The sequence below is a fragment of the Podarcis bocagei genome, assembly GCF_964188305.1.
Source record: "Podarcis bocagei genome assembly, chromosome: 5".
Taxonomy (NCBI): Eukaryota; Metazoa; Chordata; class Lepidosauria; order Squamata; family Lacertidae; genus Podarcis; species Podarcis bocagei.
The window spans coordinates 30,045,841-30,064,433 of NC_138129.1; the positions used below are offsets into that span (position 1 = coordinate 30,045,841).

The 18,593-nt window shown below is 39.7% G+C and overlaps 1 protein-coding gene across 3 annotated transcripts in view; it reads right to left on the minus strand.

Annotated features, from left to right (window-relative positions):
* ITCH (itchy E3 ubiquitin protein ligase) overlaps positions 1-18,593 on the minus strand; it is a 53,887-nt gene that overhangs the window by 8,185 nt on the left and 27,109 nt on the right. For all 3 annotated transcript variants that reach the window (XM_081196123.1, XM_081196125.1, XM_081196124.1), the window contains 14 exons: positions 17,401-17,570; positions 16,370-16,592; positions 14,178-14,273; positions 13,288-13,462; positions 12,063-12,123; positions 10,905-10,989; positions 7,128-7,256; positions 5,926-5,998; positions 4,727-4,798; positions 4,376-4,464; positions 2,573-2,732; positions 1,497-1,630; positions 699-839; positions 139-259 (listed from right to left, as the gene is read on the minus strand). In XM_081196123.1, coding sequence (XP_081052249.1) covers positions 139-259; positions 699-839; positions 1,497-1,630; positions 2,573-2,732; positions 4,376-4,464; positions 4,727-4,798; positions 5,926-5,998; positions 7,128-7,256; positions 10,905-10,989; positions 12,063-12,123; positions 13,288-13,462; positions 14,178-14,273; positions 16,370-16,592; positions 17,401-17,570 — 1,729 coding nt within the window. The remainder of the gene's footprint in view (positions 1-138; positions 260-698; positions 840-1,496; positions 1,631-2,572; positions 2,733-4,375; positions 4,465-4,726; positions 4,799-5,925; positions 5,999-7,127; positions 7,257-10,904; positions 10,990-12,062; positions 12,124-13,287; positions 13,463-14,177; positions 14,274-16,369; positions 16,593-17,400; positions 17,571-18,593) is intronic.

Here is an 18,593-nt window from a genome sequence, read left to right on the forward strand (position 1 = left end):
TCCAGGTTAACTAAACTGCAACGTCTTTATTATAACTCTGCTATGACTCATGTCATAAAAGTGCACCGCATTTATAAGCCCCTGCAAATATGCTAACCATTTCTCAACTAAGCCTTATGCCCAAAGGATTAGACATACCTCAAGCTCTTTTGCATCAAAGTACTGCAAGTACTGCTGTGGTAAGATCTCATTGAAACCTTCAAAGAAAGCTTGTGTCTGCTCTTCAACACCCCGGGAAAGTCTCCACTCTGCCACTAGCCTGGAGAATGAAAACACACAGTTACTCCAAACAGGCCCAACCAAGTCTGAAAATGTTGATTTTTGATGAGCAACAATATTAATTAAATTGTAGTAGGTATTATAGTAGACAGACATTGAATTTGCAGTGGAAGGTCCACCTCCATGGCAGAATTACAACACTGTGCCATGCGACACAGGCAGAGGTTACTGCTTAAGATTATAGCACACCAATCATAATAGTTTCCTATGCATGAATAAGCTCACGCTGTATTTCAGGCAAGACTAGCTTTGATGTAGCATTTTGACTATTTTACTGATAAGCCCACATCTATTTTACATGTGGGCCTTCATGAAGAGGTTCGATAATACTTCCAAAACATTAAAAAGGGAAAGTTTATAGAATTAAAAAACAAATGGTTAAAAGATAAAATAAACTTGCAAACCAACTTTGAACTTACTTAATGTATTCCTCTTTATTTTCCTCAGTAACTAGGATGTTGCTGCCATTGGGTTTCAAATCATGGCTCTTTATTTCACCTAGAATTTCCTTATCAACTGAGAAATACATCTCCAGGCCACATTCCTCAATATTGTTTTCCCTACAAAACAAATACCATATATATTAACTACTATTTTCATGAAGTGCAATCAGCAGTATCATTAAACAAGTTGATGTCACAAGCCGAAAATTCCTTTTGTTCATCAACAAATGGAGAGGGAGACATATTCTACAATGAGATTTTCAAAAATTTGTAAGGAGAAAAGGTTTTCTGAATTTTGATGTTTAATGTTCATATATATTTTCTGTATATCAAAAAGTTCAGTATCTATACTAGCTATCCAGTAATAATTTACAGTACCTCAGAATTGGCACGCAATAATATTTAACAGGTACATACTTTACATTTCATATCAAGTATTTTATAATTACTACTCCCCATTTTTTAAAAAAACAAATGGTCAAAGCAGTTTACAATCCAAACAAAATATTACAAAAAGATTTAATGCATGGCAAAATAAGGAATGTCAATATTCACTTCAGTTTTGAGGCAAATGTTCTTATTTTTAAAAATCACACTTGAACAGTAAAACTGACTTTTAAAACAAACTGCAAATATGATTTTTAACACTAATCCATACATATCAAATCACAGCACTCACTGATTTTCAAATGTGCATACATAGACACACACAAAGTCACACATTTTAACATCTACAACATTTCAAGAATTGAGAAGCTGACTTCAGAAACTCACTTTACCCAGATGAGTGAGTTGTAAAACTCAGGATCTACAGATTCTAAATCCTTTAGTCCTACTGGCTTGTTGAGGATACGTTTGTAGAATGGTAGAGAAAAACCCGTGTCTATAAATTTCACATGGAATAAAGCCTGCAAAAGATGGAAACTATTAATTATTTGTTTTATAGGAATCCTTGTCTAGTCAATCTCATAACCAGCAGCCTGCAGCCTAGATTTTGGAAGAAACAATGAATTAAAGGCCATCTTCAAGTCACTCAAAAACCAGTAACTATTTCCTTAGGTGGATGTGCTGCGTTGATGGTTACTGGTGACAAGAGAAAGGGGAAGCACAGAAAACATGTGAGGTATAATCCCTCCCTGTGTGAAATAGGCTATAATTCCCCATGATACAAATTATGGGTGGGATTCACCTAATGAATCCCATCTGTGGAACCCTTGTGCAAGGATTTCCCCTTGCACAAGAGGGCTTTCCCCCCTCCACTCAGGCAGAATTTTCAGGTGGTGCTTTTACTGGAAAATTTCTATAAGATACTGTATATTTTGGAGCTGTAGGTTAATATGGATGATATCCAGCAAAGCCACACTCAACAGTATAGCCACTGAAATCAATGGATTCAAGTCATTATTTATTATACTCAGGTGGCCTATAACCCGTACTTCATTAAAACCAGCCCTAGAGTAGGGTGCAACTTTAAAATACACAATTCATAATAAAACAATTTGAAAAAATCAAATAATAATAAACCAAATTTACAGCACAGCACAAGCATGACCAAGCATGTATTTATTGTCACAAGCATTAAGGAAAAGAAACAGAATTAAGCACCTGGTATGTTTTAAAATACACTAGAGTGTAAGAGTGCAATGCATTGCACTGCAAACAACATTGTAATCCCTCTTGTCAAGAGTGGGATTTTTCAGTCTAGGTTCCCCTGGCCCCACATGCAGATTTAAGAGTTTTTGCTACACTTTAAGGAAAAAAAAAATCCTCATTCTACCAGGAAAATTTCAGCTTGTCCTTACTATGTTCCCACAAACTCCCCTATTTATTATTTTGTGCTCTGAACTCACCATGGCAATAAATCTGCCAATAAAGTGGAAGTATTTCAGGTGGTCTGGATTGATGTAAGAAGCTGGATTTATCTGTAGGCAGTAGTTATCCTTTCCTGCATATTCAAACAGGCAATACATTGGGTTCAGCACTTCATGCGACAACAGAAAGAACCATTCCCTGAAACCACATAAAGAACTCACAGTCAACACCACAAGAACCAAGTATTAGATTTAGACATTGTGTACAGATTCCATAGTGCTAATTTAACCTCCAAAGCTAACATATAACTATTGGGGCAATCTATTATGTTCAGCCTGCCCACAGCTAGTTGGAATGAGCATGTCAAGTGCTTCGATAGGACACCAAAAGTAGTTCTCAGTTATAGAAATTCCGGTGCTTCTAAAAAGACTAGGATTACTCAAGGTTTTTCTTTTGCATATGGAAACTCAGGGTTCTCTTTATAAACAGGCCAACACTATTCTTGCAATGCCCATGTACATCTCTTAAACAATGTCACAATATTGAGTGAAATTACAGTGGTGCCCCGCAAGACGAATGCCTCGCAAGACGGAAAACTCGCTAGACGAAAGAGTTTTCCGTTTTGGAGGTGCTTCGCAAAACGAATCTCCTCTGGGCTTGCTTTGCAAGACGAAAATGTCTTGCGAGTTCCTGCGGGGTTTTTTCCCCCTCCCCCCCTTTTTCTAAGCCGCTAAGCCACTTATCAGCTGATCCGATCAGCAGATAAGCCGCTAAAAGCCACTAATAGCGCTAATAGCGCTAATCCGCTAATCCGTCAATGGGCTTGCTTCGCAAGACGAAAAAACCGCTAGACGAAGAGAATCACAGAACGGATTCTTTTCGTCTTGCGAGGCACCACTGTAATTATGTCCAAGATGCAGCCCTGTGACTTCTGATGTGGAATCAGATGTTCGGTTTATAAATACTGATGCTGACTTTACATTTTTTTTAAGCTGAGGAGTGTATTGACTGATATGCTGGGATATTTGGCATTAGAATAGACACTTACAATCAGTATAGCCAGAGTAGATAAAATCATTTTAAAGATAGTTATATGTATAATGAAGGACTGACCCAGCACTAAAGGTATGGTTATTTTGAGTGCCGCAAAAAACACAAAACTAGGAATCAATTTTAGTGGTTATCAAACTTTTTTGCTGCATCAGCTAAAGAACCAAGTATTGTGAGTCTAGCCCAACTCAGCTGATACAAATCTTACCAGGACACGTGAATATGTAAGTCAGGGGTAGGGAACTGGATTCAGCCCAAAGGCCAGAACCTTGCTTTGTCCATCTGTAGGCACTGATTGGACTCAAACTGTGCCTGTAAAGGAGACAATTTCCCTCTGCAAACCAGCGAAGTCTGCTAAAGGAAAATGCCCATTTGCAGGCATGTTTTGCCAAGGAACAATTGAGAGCACATTTCAAGCTCCTTATTGTTCCCTTGCAGCCATGTGATGTCATGTGTGGGGTGAATAGGAATGGTTTGCAGTCAAATTAGGAATGCTAATTAGGTCCACAGGGTGATGCTTTCTCACCAATGATATTAATGTTATCCATGATACTAGAGCCCAAATTTGTTTATTGAAAAGTTGTGTATATAACACACACACAGCTTTAAATCTGCAAGTTTCCCTTTTCCGGATACTGACAAGTTAAACCCCAAATTAGATAGAACTTTCCAAAGAAAAGGGTCACAGTTTTTTAAAAATGTAACCCCTCAGAGTTGTCTAAAAAGCTTTCCTACCAAACAATTTCAAGTGCCTATGGTTCTATTTGTTTTACATAGTAAGACATCCCTACCGTGCGACACCTCCATAATCTAATCCTTCTTCTCCAGGGAAAATGACCCACAAACGTCTTCGTAGGTCCGCAGGGCTGAGGCTCATTATCTTAGTGGAAGAAGTATTAGAAGATTAACATTCTAATAATTGTTCACACAGTCATGTACATTAAAATGGACACTGGTATATGGTGGTTTTGCTGTTTTACTCATTTATTCTGGATCAGCAGATCCATGAAACATTTAACAGGCCATTTAGAGAGGAAGGTTGACACTGAACAGATTAGAGAGGGCTGAAATATAGTTCAGATCAAATACACATACCCCACACATTTTACAATGCTTTAAGTACTGAAGCACAGCTCAATTACCTGCTGAAATGAATCTTCAAACAATGTTTTTCTGCTCACTGTGATTTTAATGTGCTGGGGCAGGGCCAATTGCTAAAATGTAAGAAACAGATTTGAAAAACAAGTCAACTACATAATAGGACAATAGATGATAAAGTATATGAAAATACTGAATTCAAGAAACCCTGGTTGCACATATGGGAACTGGTTTGCATATACAGTATAGTATTTACACATATGGAAGTGTGCCAGATGCAGCTGTGTATGGTTAAAAAAAAGAATCCTAAAATATCCCTTCCACATGTGCACATCAGCTATGAATCTGAATGCAGGCAGGTCATTATCTAACAAATCCACCATGAATGAATGCAATAGATTGGTGTGTTTCCATCTGTACCAGGTGTGGGGAACCTGTGGCCCTCTAGATGCTGCTTGACTACAATCCCCATCATCCTTGACCATTGGCCATGCTGGCTGGGGCTGATGGGAGTGGTAGACCTACAATATCCAGAGGACCAAAGGTTCCCCACCCGTTTTACAGAGATAGGTGAAACTGTGAATTATTTTCCCATGTGTGGTACTAGCTGCTTACAATGTATTACTGCATACACATATCCTTGAAAAGGGGCCATTGACACCATTGCTAGATATTGCCAGTAAAATAAAGTTGTTGTATGTGGATGGTATTCCCATTGATGTTCATGAATAATTTCAAATATACACGGTGAAAATAGAAACTCTGTAAACTTTATTTTGTAAAACAACTCCAATTCAAACCTATGCTGAGAGAAGCATACTCCTTTCTGCATTCATCTAGTTTACTAATGCTTTCACCTGACAAAGTTTAATTATTTAATGACTGCCCTGTGGCCAAAAACTTCCAAGGATGTTTTTGAGTTTGCATGTAAGACAAACTCTAAGATAATGCTTTTATCTGATGGCAAATTATCACAGTTATTCTCATTAATATTCATTTGTTAATGTAGAGGACAGTGCAGTGGAAGATTCTGAGTATCCTCTCTCTCCACTCTTCTTTGGGGTGTCCAACAGAGTTACTACCACCACAATTTCACCAAGACTCATGAAATCCCACAGGGCATGGGGGTTTGTGGAACTGGCAGCTCTTTTAGAAACATACATACTATGTAACACAGATTATGACAATGGACTCACTAGAGACTTGCAGTAAAACTCTTTCCCGAAAATAAAACATAACTTACCTGACACCAAAACCGGAAGTATTGGACCTTTGCTTTGAAATCACGAACATATGCTATCTGGGGTCCATTATCTCTGAAAACAGAAGTAAAAAAATCACTGGAATACAGTTGTGCAATTGTCATCCATTTCAGTTCCTTGCCTAGTTAACTGATTCACAAAAGGAAGGTTTGTTTTGTGGAAGCACATATAGCTACAATATAGCTAGGTAAATAATTCCTTAGGAATAAAATCATCTCCCTTCTTCCCTTTACTCAGTGGCATGCTACTAGTACACCAAGGAGTTGTAATTTTCCATGGGCTTCTGTAGCCTTTCCTCCTAGCATGGTAGCAGCCCATTAGGGAAGGATGCAAGAGATTGATCCTATTTTCCCCTCTTCTCTTACCTCAACCTGACTGCTACTGCCTCTCCCACTTTCACCATTCCACTAAGTAAAGGTAAAGGTAAAGGTACCCCTGCCCGTACGGGCCAGTCGTGTCCGACTCTAGGGTTGCGCGCCCATCTCACTTAAGAGGCCGGGGGCCAGCGCTGTCTGGAGACACTTCCGGGTCATGTGGCCAGCGTGACGAAGCTGCTCTGGCGAGCCAGCACCAGCGCAGCACACGGAACGCCGTTTACCTTCCCGCTATAAAGCGGTACCTATTTATCTACTTGCACTTGGGGTGCTTTCGGACTGCTAGGTGGGCAGGAGCTGGGACCGAAAGACGGGAGCTCACCCCGCCGCGGGGATTCGAACCGCCGACCATGCGATCGGCAAGTCCTAGGCACTGAGGTTTTACCCACAGCGCCACCCGCGTCCCGCATTCCACTAAGTAGGTGTGATTAAAAGGGAAGGGTGGAGGGGGATAGAGGGAGCTAGATGAGTGAAGAGTAAACTGGGAATTCTCTGATTTGAAATTTAATCTTTGGGGTCTTTGAAGCAAAACTGATAAAACGCTGAAGCGCAGGTTAAATAAGTACTAAAGGAAAAATTTATGTATATTATTTTATAAATAATGTAAGTATTTAACATTTAATAGCACATAAAAAAAACCTTAGGCGAGTTGTTGAACATACTCTGCTAACATTTTAAGAACAGGGTCATTTGTTTTCACCACCAAAGGTAACCAAGTTTAATCGTACGGCAATCCAGCAGTGTGTATAACAGATGCCAATAGTAGAAAGGAAGTAGCAGTAATACAAAATTGTAGTAAGAAAGCTTACAGAGCCGATTTCCCAGTACGAGGATCGATATAGGTAGTTGTTCTTCTATTGTGATCCACAAAATATGGAATTCCATCTACAGTGAATCTCATCTCCCAGCCCTCTGGCAAAGGTTTCTCATTTAATTGACTGCAGAAACAAGATACACACAACACATAAATCTCATTATACATATTTTTCACACATAGTAAATAAAAGCTACTGTTCCATTTTTATTCCAGGTATTTCATTTAGCTTTATTAAACCCAAGATAGTAAATCGAACTCTTAATTATACTGAGCTCTAAGGAATGCACAGCTAACACCACAATTCCAAAATGGAAAACAGTTTGTCAAGAAGTTAAATGCCTATCCCCATCTCAAAAGGGAGCGTGTGTTATTACAATTAATCACATGGAATCAGAATAGGGAAGAAAAACTAAACATTACACCAGACAGCCTAGTAAGAGAAGACTCAGAAATACTTTATATCCTGCTCACAGAATGTAGGTTGATGTGTGGGTTACACCGTTTGCTTGTTACCTAGGACTCAGCTATACTCGTCAATTATATCGTTATAACCGCTTTATAAACACCAGATGGCGCAGTAGAGTTTGATCTTGTGATTTTCCATTATGAGCTTTATAACACGTTTTCCTGTAACTTTTTTTTATGTGTCTAGATCCTGCCTTAGTTATCTGTTGTTCACAAAAGAACTCCGGGAGCTTCATGGGGGTGTATCCTTCATTTCCCCTCTCTGCTAATGTTATCTAAATGTCTTCTTCTTCTTTGGCCATCACTTGTAGCCAAGTAAGATTGTCTTCCATAAACACGGTTTTAACAATGAGTCCGTAAGTGACTGTGGAGGCCAATTCTGGACCCACATGTCCTTTCACAGTGGGGACATTGGTTTCCGGGCAGGAGTTGATCACGGTGTGGATTTGCCAAGCGTGACTTCCTCTTAGCACGTTTCTCCCTTGTGTCCTGAGTTTGACTGTCTTCAAAGCCCATGACACCATTTGTAAAGGCTGTTCTCCAACTGGAGCGCTCACAGGCCAGTGTTTCCCAGTTGTTAGTGTTTATACTACTATTTTTTAGATTTGCCTTGAGACAGTCTTTAAATGTCTTTGGTTGACCACCAGCATTACGCTTTACATTTTTAAGTTTGGAATAGAGTAGTTGCTTTGGAAGACGATCATCAGGCATCCACACAACATGACCAGTCCAATGAAGTTGATGTTGACATTATTACATGTAAGAGGTGTATAAAGAGGTCATTTTCCAGTGTATTCAGAGTGTTTGTGGTGTAGTGGTTAAGAGCGGTAGACTCGTAATCTGGGGAACCGGGTTCGCGTCTCCGCTCCTCCACCTGCAGCTGCTGGGTGACCTTGGGCCAGTCACACTTCTCTGAAGTCTCTCAGCCCCACTCACCTCACAGAGTGTTTGTTGTGGGGGAGGAAGGGAAAGGAGAATGTTAGCCGCTTTGAGACTCCTGAAGGGGAGTGAAAGGCGGGATATCAAATCCAAACTCTTCTTCTTCTTCTTCTAAGTGTTTGGGGAGAAATCCTCACAGGATTACAGAAGTGCAGGGCTGGGATACACCTGAAGATTATTTAGCAGAATGCCTGTTTTTAAGGCCTCAAATATGTATTACTTTCTAATCCTTCTCGGGGATATTCTAGAGGGTATCTACTATGCCTTTAAAATATTAAGCTATTTTTCCCATTCCTCCTTTTTTGAAGAATTCTAGCAAGATATGAAATAAGGAACAGGAGTAGAATGCTTATTGAAAACAAGTCTCCGCAAGACTCTGGCTGACATCCAAGGAGGCAAAGTTCTTCCATGTGTGCAAGGTGGATTTCTGACTTTCTATTGCAGCAATGAGCACCTGTGCCTTTGGGAATGCAGCTTCAGAGGGTTCTTTGTGCAGCAGAAAGGGGGTCTAAGAACACCTGCATCCAGGCAGATGACGACTCATGACCTTTGAGATCTCCGCCTTTGATCATGTTATTAGGTTAGCCAATAAAAGAATGGCAAAATGAGTCAAAAGTTGTATAATATGCTGAGTCGCCAGCAAGTAATTTGTAACACTGCACTAGAGGCAATACGTTCTTTTTCCCACCAACTCACTAAGACTGGTTATGAAATAAATAACAGGATATGATATCAAATAAAATAAATAATATTGAGTACAAGAAATGTTTTTATTGTGTGTTGGATGCAAATATGAGGATTTCCTTTTTTGTTCTTCTAGTAACTTATGTTTTGTTTCAACAAGAAATATTCCTCTTAAGAAGCCACTTCTTCATATCTGCTACTTTCCCCTTATGTTCTCAATACACTTTTTAAAAAAATCAATCTCCTTTATTGGCATAGAAAAAGTGCATCGTATACATGGATCAGAACACAACACAACACAGTTAATGGAACATAGTAGGAAATACTTTAGGATAAAACTGTCCAGACATTGCAAGTTATGAAAATGGCTTTTAGGACCTACGGTGACATAATTTCATGGAATACACTTTTGATAAGCAACATGCTTTAGTAGTCTAAAATCTAGCCTTATTTCAGTTTAGATCCATTTCAACCTAGCTTCGAGACTGGTTTGGGCACTGAAACAGCCCCGGCAGCTCTGACTGATAACCTGTATGGAGAAAGAAACATGGGGAGTGCATAGTTCTCCTGGAGTGGTTCTGTGAGTTGGAGGCACTGCTCCTATCTGCGGGACCACCACCAGAGTAGGAGCAAGGGCAGACTGCTGCTTTTGGCATTTGTGCTGTGGGGTCCTATGGGGTTCCATTCTGTACCCCACACTTTTTAACATCTATGTAAAGCTGCTAGGAAGTGTCATCTGGAGATTTGGAGAGCAGCATACCTAGTATGCAGATAATATCCAGCTCTTGCTCTCTCCATACCACTTTACTAGTGTCTGGAGGTGATAATGGGCTGATTCAATCCAAACTTAGATTGAATCTGGACATGATGCAGGTGCTGATAGTTCTTATATTCAGGAATTGAGGCAACCTGTGTTAGTTGGCACCACACTCCTCCTGAAGGACAAGGTGTGTAGCCTGGGGGTGCTCTGGGAACCAGCACTTTCAACTGCAAGCTCAGGTGGCTCCAGGGGCAAGAAGTGCCTATTTCCAGCTAGGGCTGGTTCACCAACTATAGTCCTTCCTGAACCAAGATACCACAGCATGGACAACTATGGCTAGGTTGACCTCCCATTTAGCACTACTGCAATGAGTTCTAAATGAGAAGCTGGAGCTAGTGACAATGCAGCCATCAGCTGAGTGGCACTGCAAAGTGGGACCATATCTCAAGAAATCTTAAGAACTGCACTGGCTGCCTGTTCGCTGATGGGCCCAACTTAAGGTTTTGATTCTGGTATATCAAACCCGATATAGCCTGGGCCCCAAGTACTTGATGAAGAACTTCTGCCAATATATCTCACTCTTAGACTTAAAATCTGCAGAGCAGGTCCTATTCATGATCCCACCTAGGCCTGTGGTACATTATGCAGGGACCTGGGATATGGCCTTCTCTGCTATGGCACCTTCATTTTGGAACACCCTCCCATTAGTAATACAGTTGTCCCCCTCAATTAACAGCTTGTTGTAGTCAGGTAAAAACAGTTTTGGTTTTAATATATCTTGAGCTACGTATTTATTATTTGCTGGGGAATCTCTCTGGGATGAAGGAAAGTTTAGAACTAATAGTAAACCAAAATGTTGCCTATGTTTGTTTGATTTTGGATTATGTTCTGAAGACTATTAAGAGAAGAGAAAAATCTTACCCTTGGCTTCTGGGATCTTCCCACTGTGTGATGCGTGTATTGTGATTGACAAAATATACTCTGCCATTGGCGTCTGTTCTCTTTTCTGAGGGAATATAAATTAGGACCATTTTAGTTATCATGGACATATAGTTTTAATTTTAAGATAATGGCAGTGAATTATATATGTCAGGACCTATTGGGAATATCTCACTTCTTTCTCCCCTCTGCAGAACTCTCTGTCAACAAAGCCTCTTAAGGGTTGGGGGCCCTCATGAAAGACTTGGGATGTAGAACAGTGGGAACAGGAATCTGGCAGAGGCAGCTTGCCTAAGCGTGATCTTTTCTGTAGGGACACAAGGGGAAGCAGAGGGCAGGAGGGCAAGGAGAACTTCACCTTGTGCAAGCACTTATTTAGATAGAACCCCATGTGTTTGGCAGTTCTGCTCCCCCCTTTGATTTGAATTGTGCCCAAATGCCCAGTCTGGAAACTTAGCATTTCATACCAGCTGTTTGAACATATCATCCAACTAATGAATACATTGTGTTCCATCATCTTAACTTCCTAAGTTCATGAAACCTCAGTGGAACAGCACTTTATATCCAAGTCAAGGACATCTGCTTCACGGAGAACCTTGAACAGGTCAATAGTATGTGAGATAGCAGTACAGATGATTGGTTGTGAGAGTAGGGCTCAGATTCCTGTCCTAGATGAAACACTGTTACTTATGATTCTGCTACTAAACCTAATAGAGGTCCCAAGAATTGTATACCAACTCAATGACAAGAGACTATAATATGTATGAAATATAGGTCTTCACTCCTGAAGGCACACTCTTCCATTGCCTCCTGAAGCAGATGGAGGCCAACCAACGGGTCTTTATGCTTCTCAGATGAGCTGTGCTACATATTACACTATTCCTCTTGCAATATGAACACAATTTATCTACAAAGACTGCCCAACACCTACTGAGATCTGCAGTCTTGCTGGCCGGAGAGCTCTGAATAAGTGACATTACTGTGATCCCCAAGTAAACTCTACTACTTTTATCAGGTTTCTGGAGTCATCAGAGTGCAATAAAAAAAACACCTCATGATGGCAGAGTAATAGCTAGACTCAGTGTTGGCTTGGACCACTATATAAGTGATGTTGAGAACCAGAACTTTTAAAGACCTTACCCCATCCATGTGGCAGGGGACCAAGAGGATCAAATTCTTTGTTCTGTGTGAAGTCTTGATTCTGCAATCACAAGAAAGCATACTGTAAACTACTAACTGAAAAATCTAAGCTTGGATAAATCATATACATTATACTTTTTATTTTTTATAAGACCTTTCTACCTTTTTGTAATGAAGGTAAAATCACCTAACAAGATAGTCCCTGGACCTATTTGTTTTAACTTTGGCAAGTTTCTTACCCATCGGTACCTCTCTCACTTTTCCAAACAAATGCCCACAAAAACTAGGAAAGGAATAGGATTTTACCATCCCAAAATGGTAATATGTCTGTCCTTGTAGGACAACCACTGCATCCACCTTTCTGGAATCTGACAGACTTCCGCTCCTCAGTAGAGGCAACCTACTTTCATCCAATTCTGCAGAAAATAAAAATACCAAGCCAGAGACCTGATAATATGGTTTCCAAGGATGGCATCCTGTGTTCAATCAAAATATGCTCTCACTATGCCTTGAACAAAACTTGCCAGTAACTCTGTGCTTGCCTACAGCTGCTTAAATTAACATGACAGTGTTTGCTTGCAAATGGTGAAGTAAGAAGCCATAGGCAAAATATATCTGATTTGTAACCCTCTAGGATCAATTTAAACTACAACTAAATCTGACAAACAGCTTATAATTTGCATACTAAAGAAATTTCCATCGAAATGTTTGGAGGGAAATGAGTAACTTCTATGTGTAGCAATCAATCATCCAAAAGGGACCCCTGACCATTAGGTCCAGTCGTGACCGACTCTGGGGTTGCGGCACTCATCTCGCTTTATTGGCCGAGGGAGCCAGCGCACAGCTTCCGGGCCATGTGGCCAGCATGACTAAGCCGCTTCTGGCGAACCAGAGCAGCGCATGGAAACACCGTTTACCTTCCCACCGGAGTGGTACCTATTTATCTACTTGCACTTTGACGTGCTTCCGAACTGCTAGGTTGGCAGGAGCAGGGACCGAGCAACGGGAGCTCACCCCGTCGCGGGGATTCGAACCGCCGACCTTCTGATCGGCAAGTCCTAGGCTCTGTGGTTTAACCCACAGCGCCTCCCGTGTCCCTCTGTGAAGTATCAGTGATTACTTATTAGGAATTTTAGGTTGAGGATAGAGCAAGTGCTGTTGAGTTAATCTGCATTAGCTGATGTTATGCCAATATGAATTCCAGCCCAATCCTCAGCGTTCTCACCCCATATATAAACCTCTGGTTAAATTGTTGCATAGCTCCTTGAAGCTGGCTGCGCTGAAGTTGCCACTGTTCATAATTCCGGACAGATTCCAAAGTTGGCCGCTGCCAGGTTGTTGTTCTGGTGAAATGGTCAACATAGTAAATCCGGCCCATGTTGTCAACTCGACGTTCCCAGCTAAAGAACACAGATGATATAATCAAATGAATGCACCGACTTCACAGTAGGCTACAGTCTGACAGAATGGAATACAGGAGTACTTGTTCAACATAATAGGACAAAGCGGGTCAGCACAATAATTCCTCAGTTTTGCTTTATGTCACCTTATTACTCAATTCCAAGGGGTTTATCATTTGATTAAAGGTTCTGCACTTTGCTCTGAACTTCCTAATTTGAGGTAGCAATATCTATTTATCGGCCCGCCATTTTTTTTGAAACCTCTAGAAGTGTGCTACAAGTCCAAAGGACGAGAAAATACCACTTTCATATGCAACAACATTATGATGCAGACCCCAAACACATCCAATTTCTTTGGCTGGTTTTGATTCTCCTCTACTGAAACAGTGAGCAGCATAGCAGGCTTAAATGTACCATATCCATGCCTAGAGGCACTTCAGTTCCTGTCAAGGAATGCCACAGATTTTGGAGGTTTGTGCCACCGTTGGCCTCCCATGGCCTAATATAACTGACATTTCTACAGCCAGTCTTAAGATTCAACATACACAGAATAAAATGCAAATTAGACCCATTTTCTTTTCACAGAACCTTGATTTAGCTATCCAGCAGTGCAATATTTTAACTGGACCAAAGCTGGACATAAAGATGGCAAGCTTGGAATGACATCTTCAAGCATGTTATCAAGTACAGTTTGACAGATCACCAAATGACTCACCCTGGGGGAAGAGGTTCTGGCCTATCCCATGTAGTTCTTTTTTCAACATGATCTACATAATATACTCGGCCATGTTGATCCACTCGTTGTTCCCAGCTGGAAATAACACAAATAATTCATATGTACTATTGTGCCAACCTATCCACCTTGTTGCTTTCTCATAGTTCTTATTTCCAAATGGTCCCCTGGTCTGTTTTGTATACAGTAAGCCTGCCACTTACGTTCCAGAGACTGCGTCTAAAATCACATATAGTCAAAATGCCAAAGTCATTTTTCCTTGAACCCCACCCCCTTCCCATTCCTTTTAATTTTTACTTTGCCATGCATGTAAGTTGCAGGCTTACTGTATAGGACTAAATCTTCTTGTGACAATTAATAAAATGACATTTTCAAACACATTTGTTTCTATACAAGACCAAGACCCAGGTTTAATTTTACATTTGTATTTATGACACTAGTACCATATAACTCTTGAGGGACATTCTGTGATTCCTTCCCTTGGACACATTTTATAGGAATAGGATTTATTGTTCATCTTTATAGTGTTCTCCTCCTTTCTCAAAGTTGCAGAGAGTAGCATACATGGGAATTATCTGTTGTGATCTTACATGAATCTTGTAAACTATGTTAGGCTGACAGAAGTCTGCTCCAAAGTCAACAAGTTAGGATCTGAACCCCCGTCCCTATGGTTGAGGTCTGACAATTCCCATCTCATAAGGTATGGATGAAGGGTAGGCCACAACCCACCAGTGGATCAGTAGTTCTTTTCTTGTGCCTGTTTACTTACAGACTTCCTATGGATATCTAGCTAGCCATTGTGGAAGAAAGCACACTGAACTAAATGAATCTTGACCTAATCCAGAAAGGCAAAACTTCTATTTTTCAGGAAGAGTGCCTACTTTTAAACTGCTATGGCATGACTAACATTACTGGAGATTCTCAATATGTACTCTTGCTTTATAAATTTAGTGGACCACAGAGCTTCTTTAAAACATACTCCATGAAAACATATTCAACTCCACCCTGTACCATATCACACTGACTTAAGATCAAAAAATGTAAGACATTTAGATTCCAAACCCACTAAGCAACAGCAGCCACATTGGCCCACTGTGACTACATGCTATCACATATATTGCACACATAGAATTGTACCCATTTCTCACTATACATATTCAAACTGCAGCCATTCAACTGTATTTATAAACATACTGGCTTTCTTGTATTGGTACTCAACTATGGAAGTTTTGAAATTCTGATCATCATCGTATTTGGGCACATACAATAGTTTTTTTAAGTGTTTTGCAGAGAATAGACATGGTGGAAAAAAAGGCTTCTAAAACTTATTATTGGGGTGTGTCATTTATCAGATCTTATGGAATTATGTGCTCATGCCAGATTACCTTTTACCACTGTACTGTGGGGTAGTCCGCCACAATATAAACAAATGTATCTTTTTCCATAAGCCAAGTGCTGAACTTAGTAGTTCTTAGATAGGGAGACAGACAAAAGGATCTTATGCTCTAATATTCATTTTTGCCTTTGATCACTTCTTCAAGCAACAAAAATTGCTGAGAAGACTGAAAAGTATGATCATTATCTTTGATACTTGCCTTTCTCATCTCATATTACTGCTCTAGATAAAGTCTGTTGATTGTCTCTCTGTATTAGCTTGGATTTCAAGAACTGTGAAGAGTTCTACTTGCAGGAATAGGGCTTCCCTGCCTCTTCCTCCCTGAAAAGATATTCCTGGTGGTCTGCAGACTCTACAGAATGCAAAGGTGTATGGCACAAGGAGCTGCAGTGAGTGAATTCATGAAAATTAGAACAAAAAGTTCCACTCATTGTGCTGTTTCTCGTCTCTGTGATTTCTCTCAACTCAGTTAATTCATGGTATCTTTCACTTTAATATTTAGCTGACCTCTCAGCTTTAAATAATTAAAAACTCACATCTTGTCTCAAGCATTTCCGTGTTGGTGTTCTATTTTTTCTAATTATTACATAGGTTTTACTTTAACTCTTTTGCCTTTTTTTAGTTCCACCCTGCAAATGCAATGTACTGCATAAAGCATAGTATATTTTGGTGCTTTTAGAAATCAAATGGATGAGACGGAGGAAACTTTTATCTTGCAGGAAAATTAGTGTTAGAGATGTATGTATAACATAAAACCTAAGAGCATCAAACCTCTTACCCAGGTGGAAGAGGACCTTGACTAACTGTGTGATGTGGCTGTGAAGCTGGAGTTACTGGCTGAACTTGTCTGGATATTGGTGGTGTGGCCAAAGCAGCTGCTGCAGGAGCACCTGTTCCTGCTGTTGCTCCCTCTGAGTTTTGTTCCGATGCTGAACTTGTAGTTGGCACTAATCCTGCACTAGCCCCTTCTGATTCTGTGGAGGAAGTACCATTGACACATGCTGCAAAGAACACAGGCAAGAAAAAGACAAATAATTATGTTTATTTTAATTCCAGTATTGTATATTTATTTATACCCCACCTGTCCCCCTGAAATGGACTCAAGACAGCAGTACAGCAAAGCAAGAACAGATAAGCCCTCAAGTAACTACTTGGTACACAGCAGTTATTAAGTTCCCAGACTTCTAAGTAAAAGTAGTCAATGGCAGAAACCCTTTCAACAACATTTCCACAAACCTATCAGAACTCAGTTCAACCCTAAATGGAAAAGCCTTCTTGAATTTTAGTTTGGCTCATTGTTCTATTTCATTTACAGGAAATCTGTACTCTGATTAAGAGAACACTATGAAAGAGATTCTTTTTGCAGCAGTTGTCTCTTTCTCTTGACCACAGAAAGCCTGAAGTCTTTCAAAAGAAAATTCCAGGCTGCAACTTCAGTAGGCGTCACATAAAGCTACTTCAGTATTTTGTATGAAGAAAACTTCCATAATTTAACAATGGGACAATGTGTGTTCTCAGAATTACCATATGATGCACTTCTGAGCTGTATAGCTTTTCCTTTCAGCAGTTTAAGAATGCTTTGCTGAAGGTCAGACAGAAATATATCTGGCTTCACAAATGCTAAAGCATGCTTATTATGAATTAAGCCACAATTTTTTGGAGGGGGGACGCATGTGGCATTATCTTTTATTATATTAGACACAGCTTTAATACACTAGTGCAGTGGGCAGAATACACTGAACAAACATAATTCAAACAAACACTGCATTCAAGAGCTTTTAAAGTGATACATTTCTCTTGCAGACATACCAGGTGGAGCAGAGGGTCTACGTGGAGTAGGTGGAGGTGGCCGAGATGGTCTAGGTGGTCTAGCAGGCTTACAACCGCCATTTGCAATTAATGGAGAATCATTGCCATTAGATGTTCTGCTGTCACTAGACCCGGGAGACTCACAGCTTTCAGGACCATTTGTATTGTTCCTTTATGAGAAAGCACAATACAAATTATCATGGAGACATGGAGATCTCACTGAATGTTAAAATAATTATGAAAAAGAAGTTTCCTAATTGAAGTCTTGTCACAATTCATATAAACAAATTAGAACCCTGTTCTTATAAAAGTTCAGAAACATATATATGATCATATATAGTGATGCCATCAAAACATATGCTCCTGGACCAGAAATATGAGTCACAGAGGCTCATAATGCTCACCTTAAAGATAAAACAAACACTGTAGCTTAAATAATTTTTCTCCAGCTTAGATTTTAGGCTACAAATTTTACAACAGCTTCCTAACTACATTGGTATTTGTAACTGATACTCAAAACTTGATAGCAACTGGAAGGAGTTGATAGCTCTCAAATAAATAAAATAGGTAGATAGGTTTCAAACAAACAAAAAAGCATCTGTAGGGTTATGGCTGAATTGTCATATACTCAAGCCAACTACTGACAATCATTTTATTTTCAATTATAAAAACTTCAAGTGGGCAAAATAACCTAAACCACAAGAAATGTGCCCCTTAGATATCAAACCTTCTATAAGAGTCAGAGAAATACAGGACATTTTATTCAAATATTTGCAAATCTGCAATTATTTGAAATGCCACCCTGATAAAAACTTCTGACTAGATGAAATAGCTTACCATTTGTAAAATAAATTATTTTTATTATTGTGGAAGGTTGACATTGTGAAAAGAGACCTAAGCATTTCAGGCATAATGAGCAAGAAAATGTTTAAAATGAACTGAGGCTGTCTCAGGCAACTGAGCCAAGTGTTAATGCTCTGAGTAGCTTGGACTCGGAACAAAAAACAAACCATCATTAAGCTTTAGTCATGATCATTACATCGTGACCAATTATAACCACAAAGAACTTTTGTAATAGCTAACAAAAACATCCATATTTAACTTTTCAACTGAAATGTACATTGTTTTGTGTATGTGTTATGAGTTTGTTTCCTGATATATCCTGAACAAACGAAATGTATATTTTAATTAAA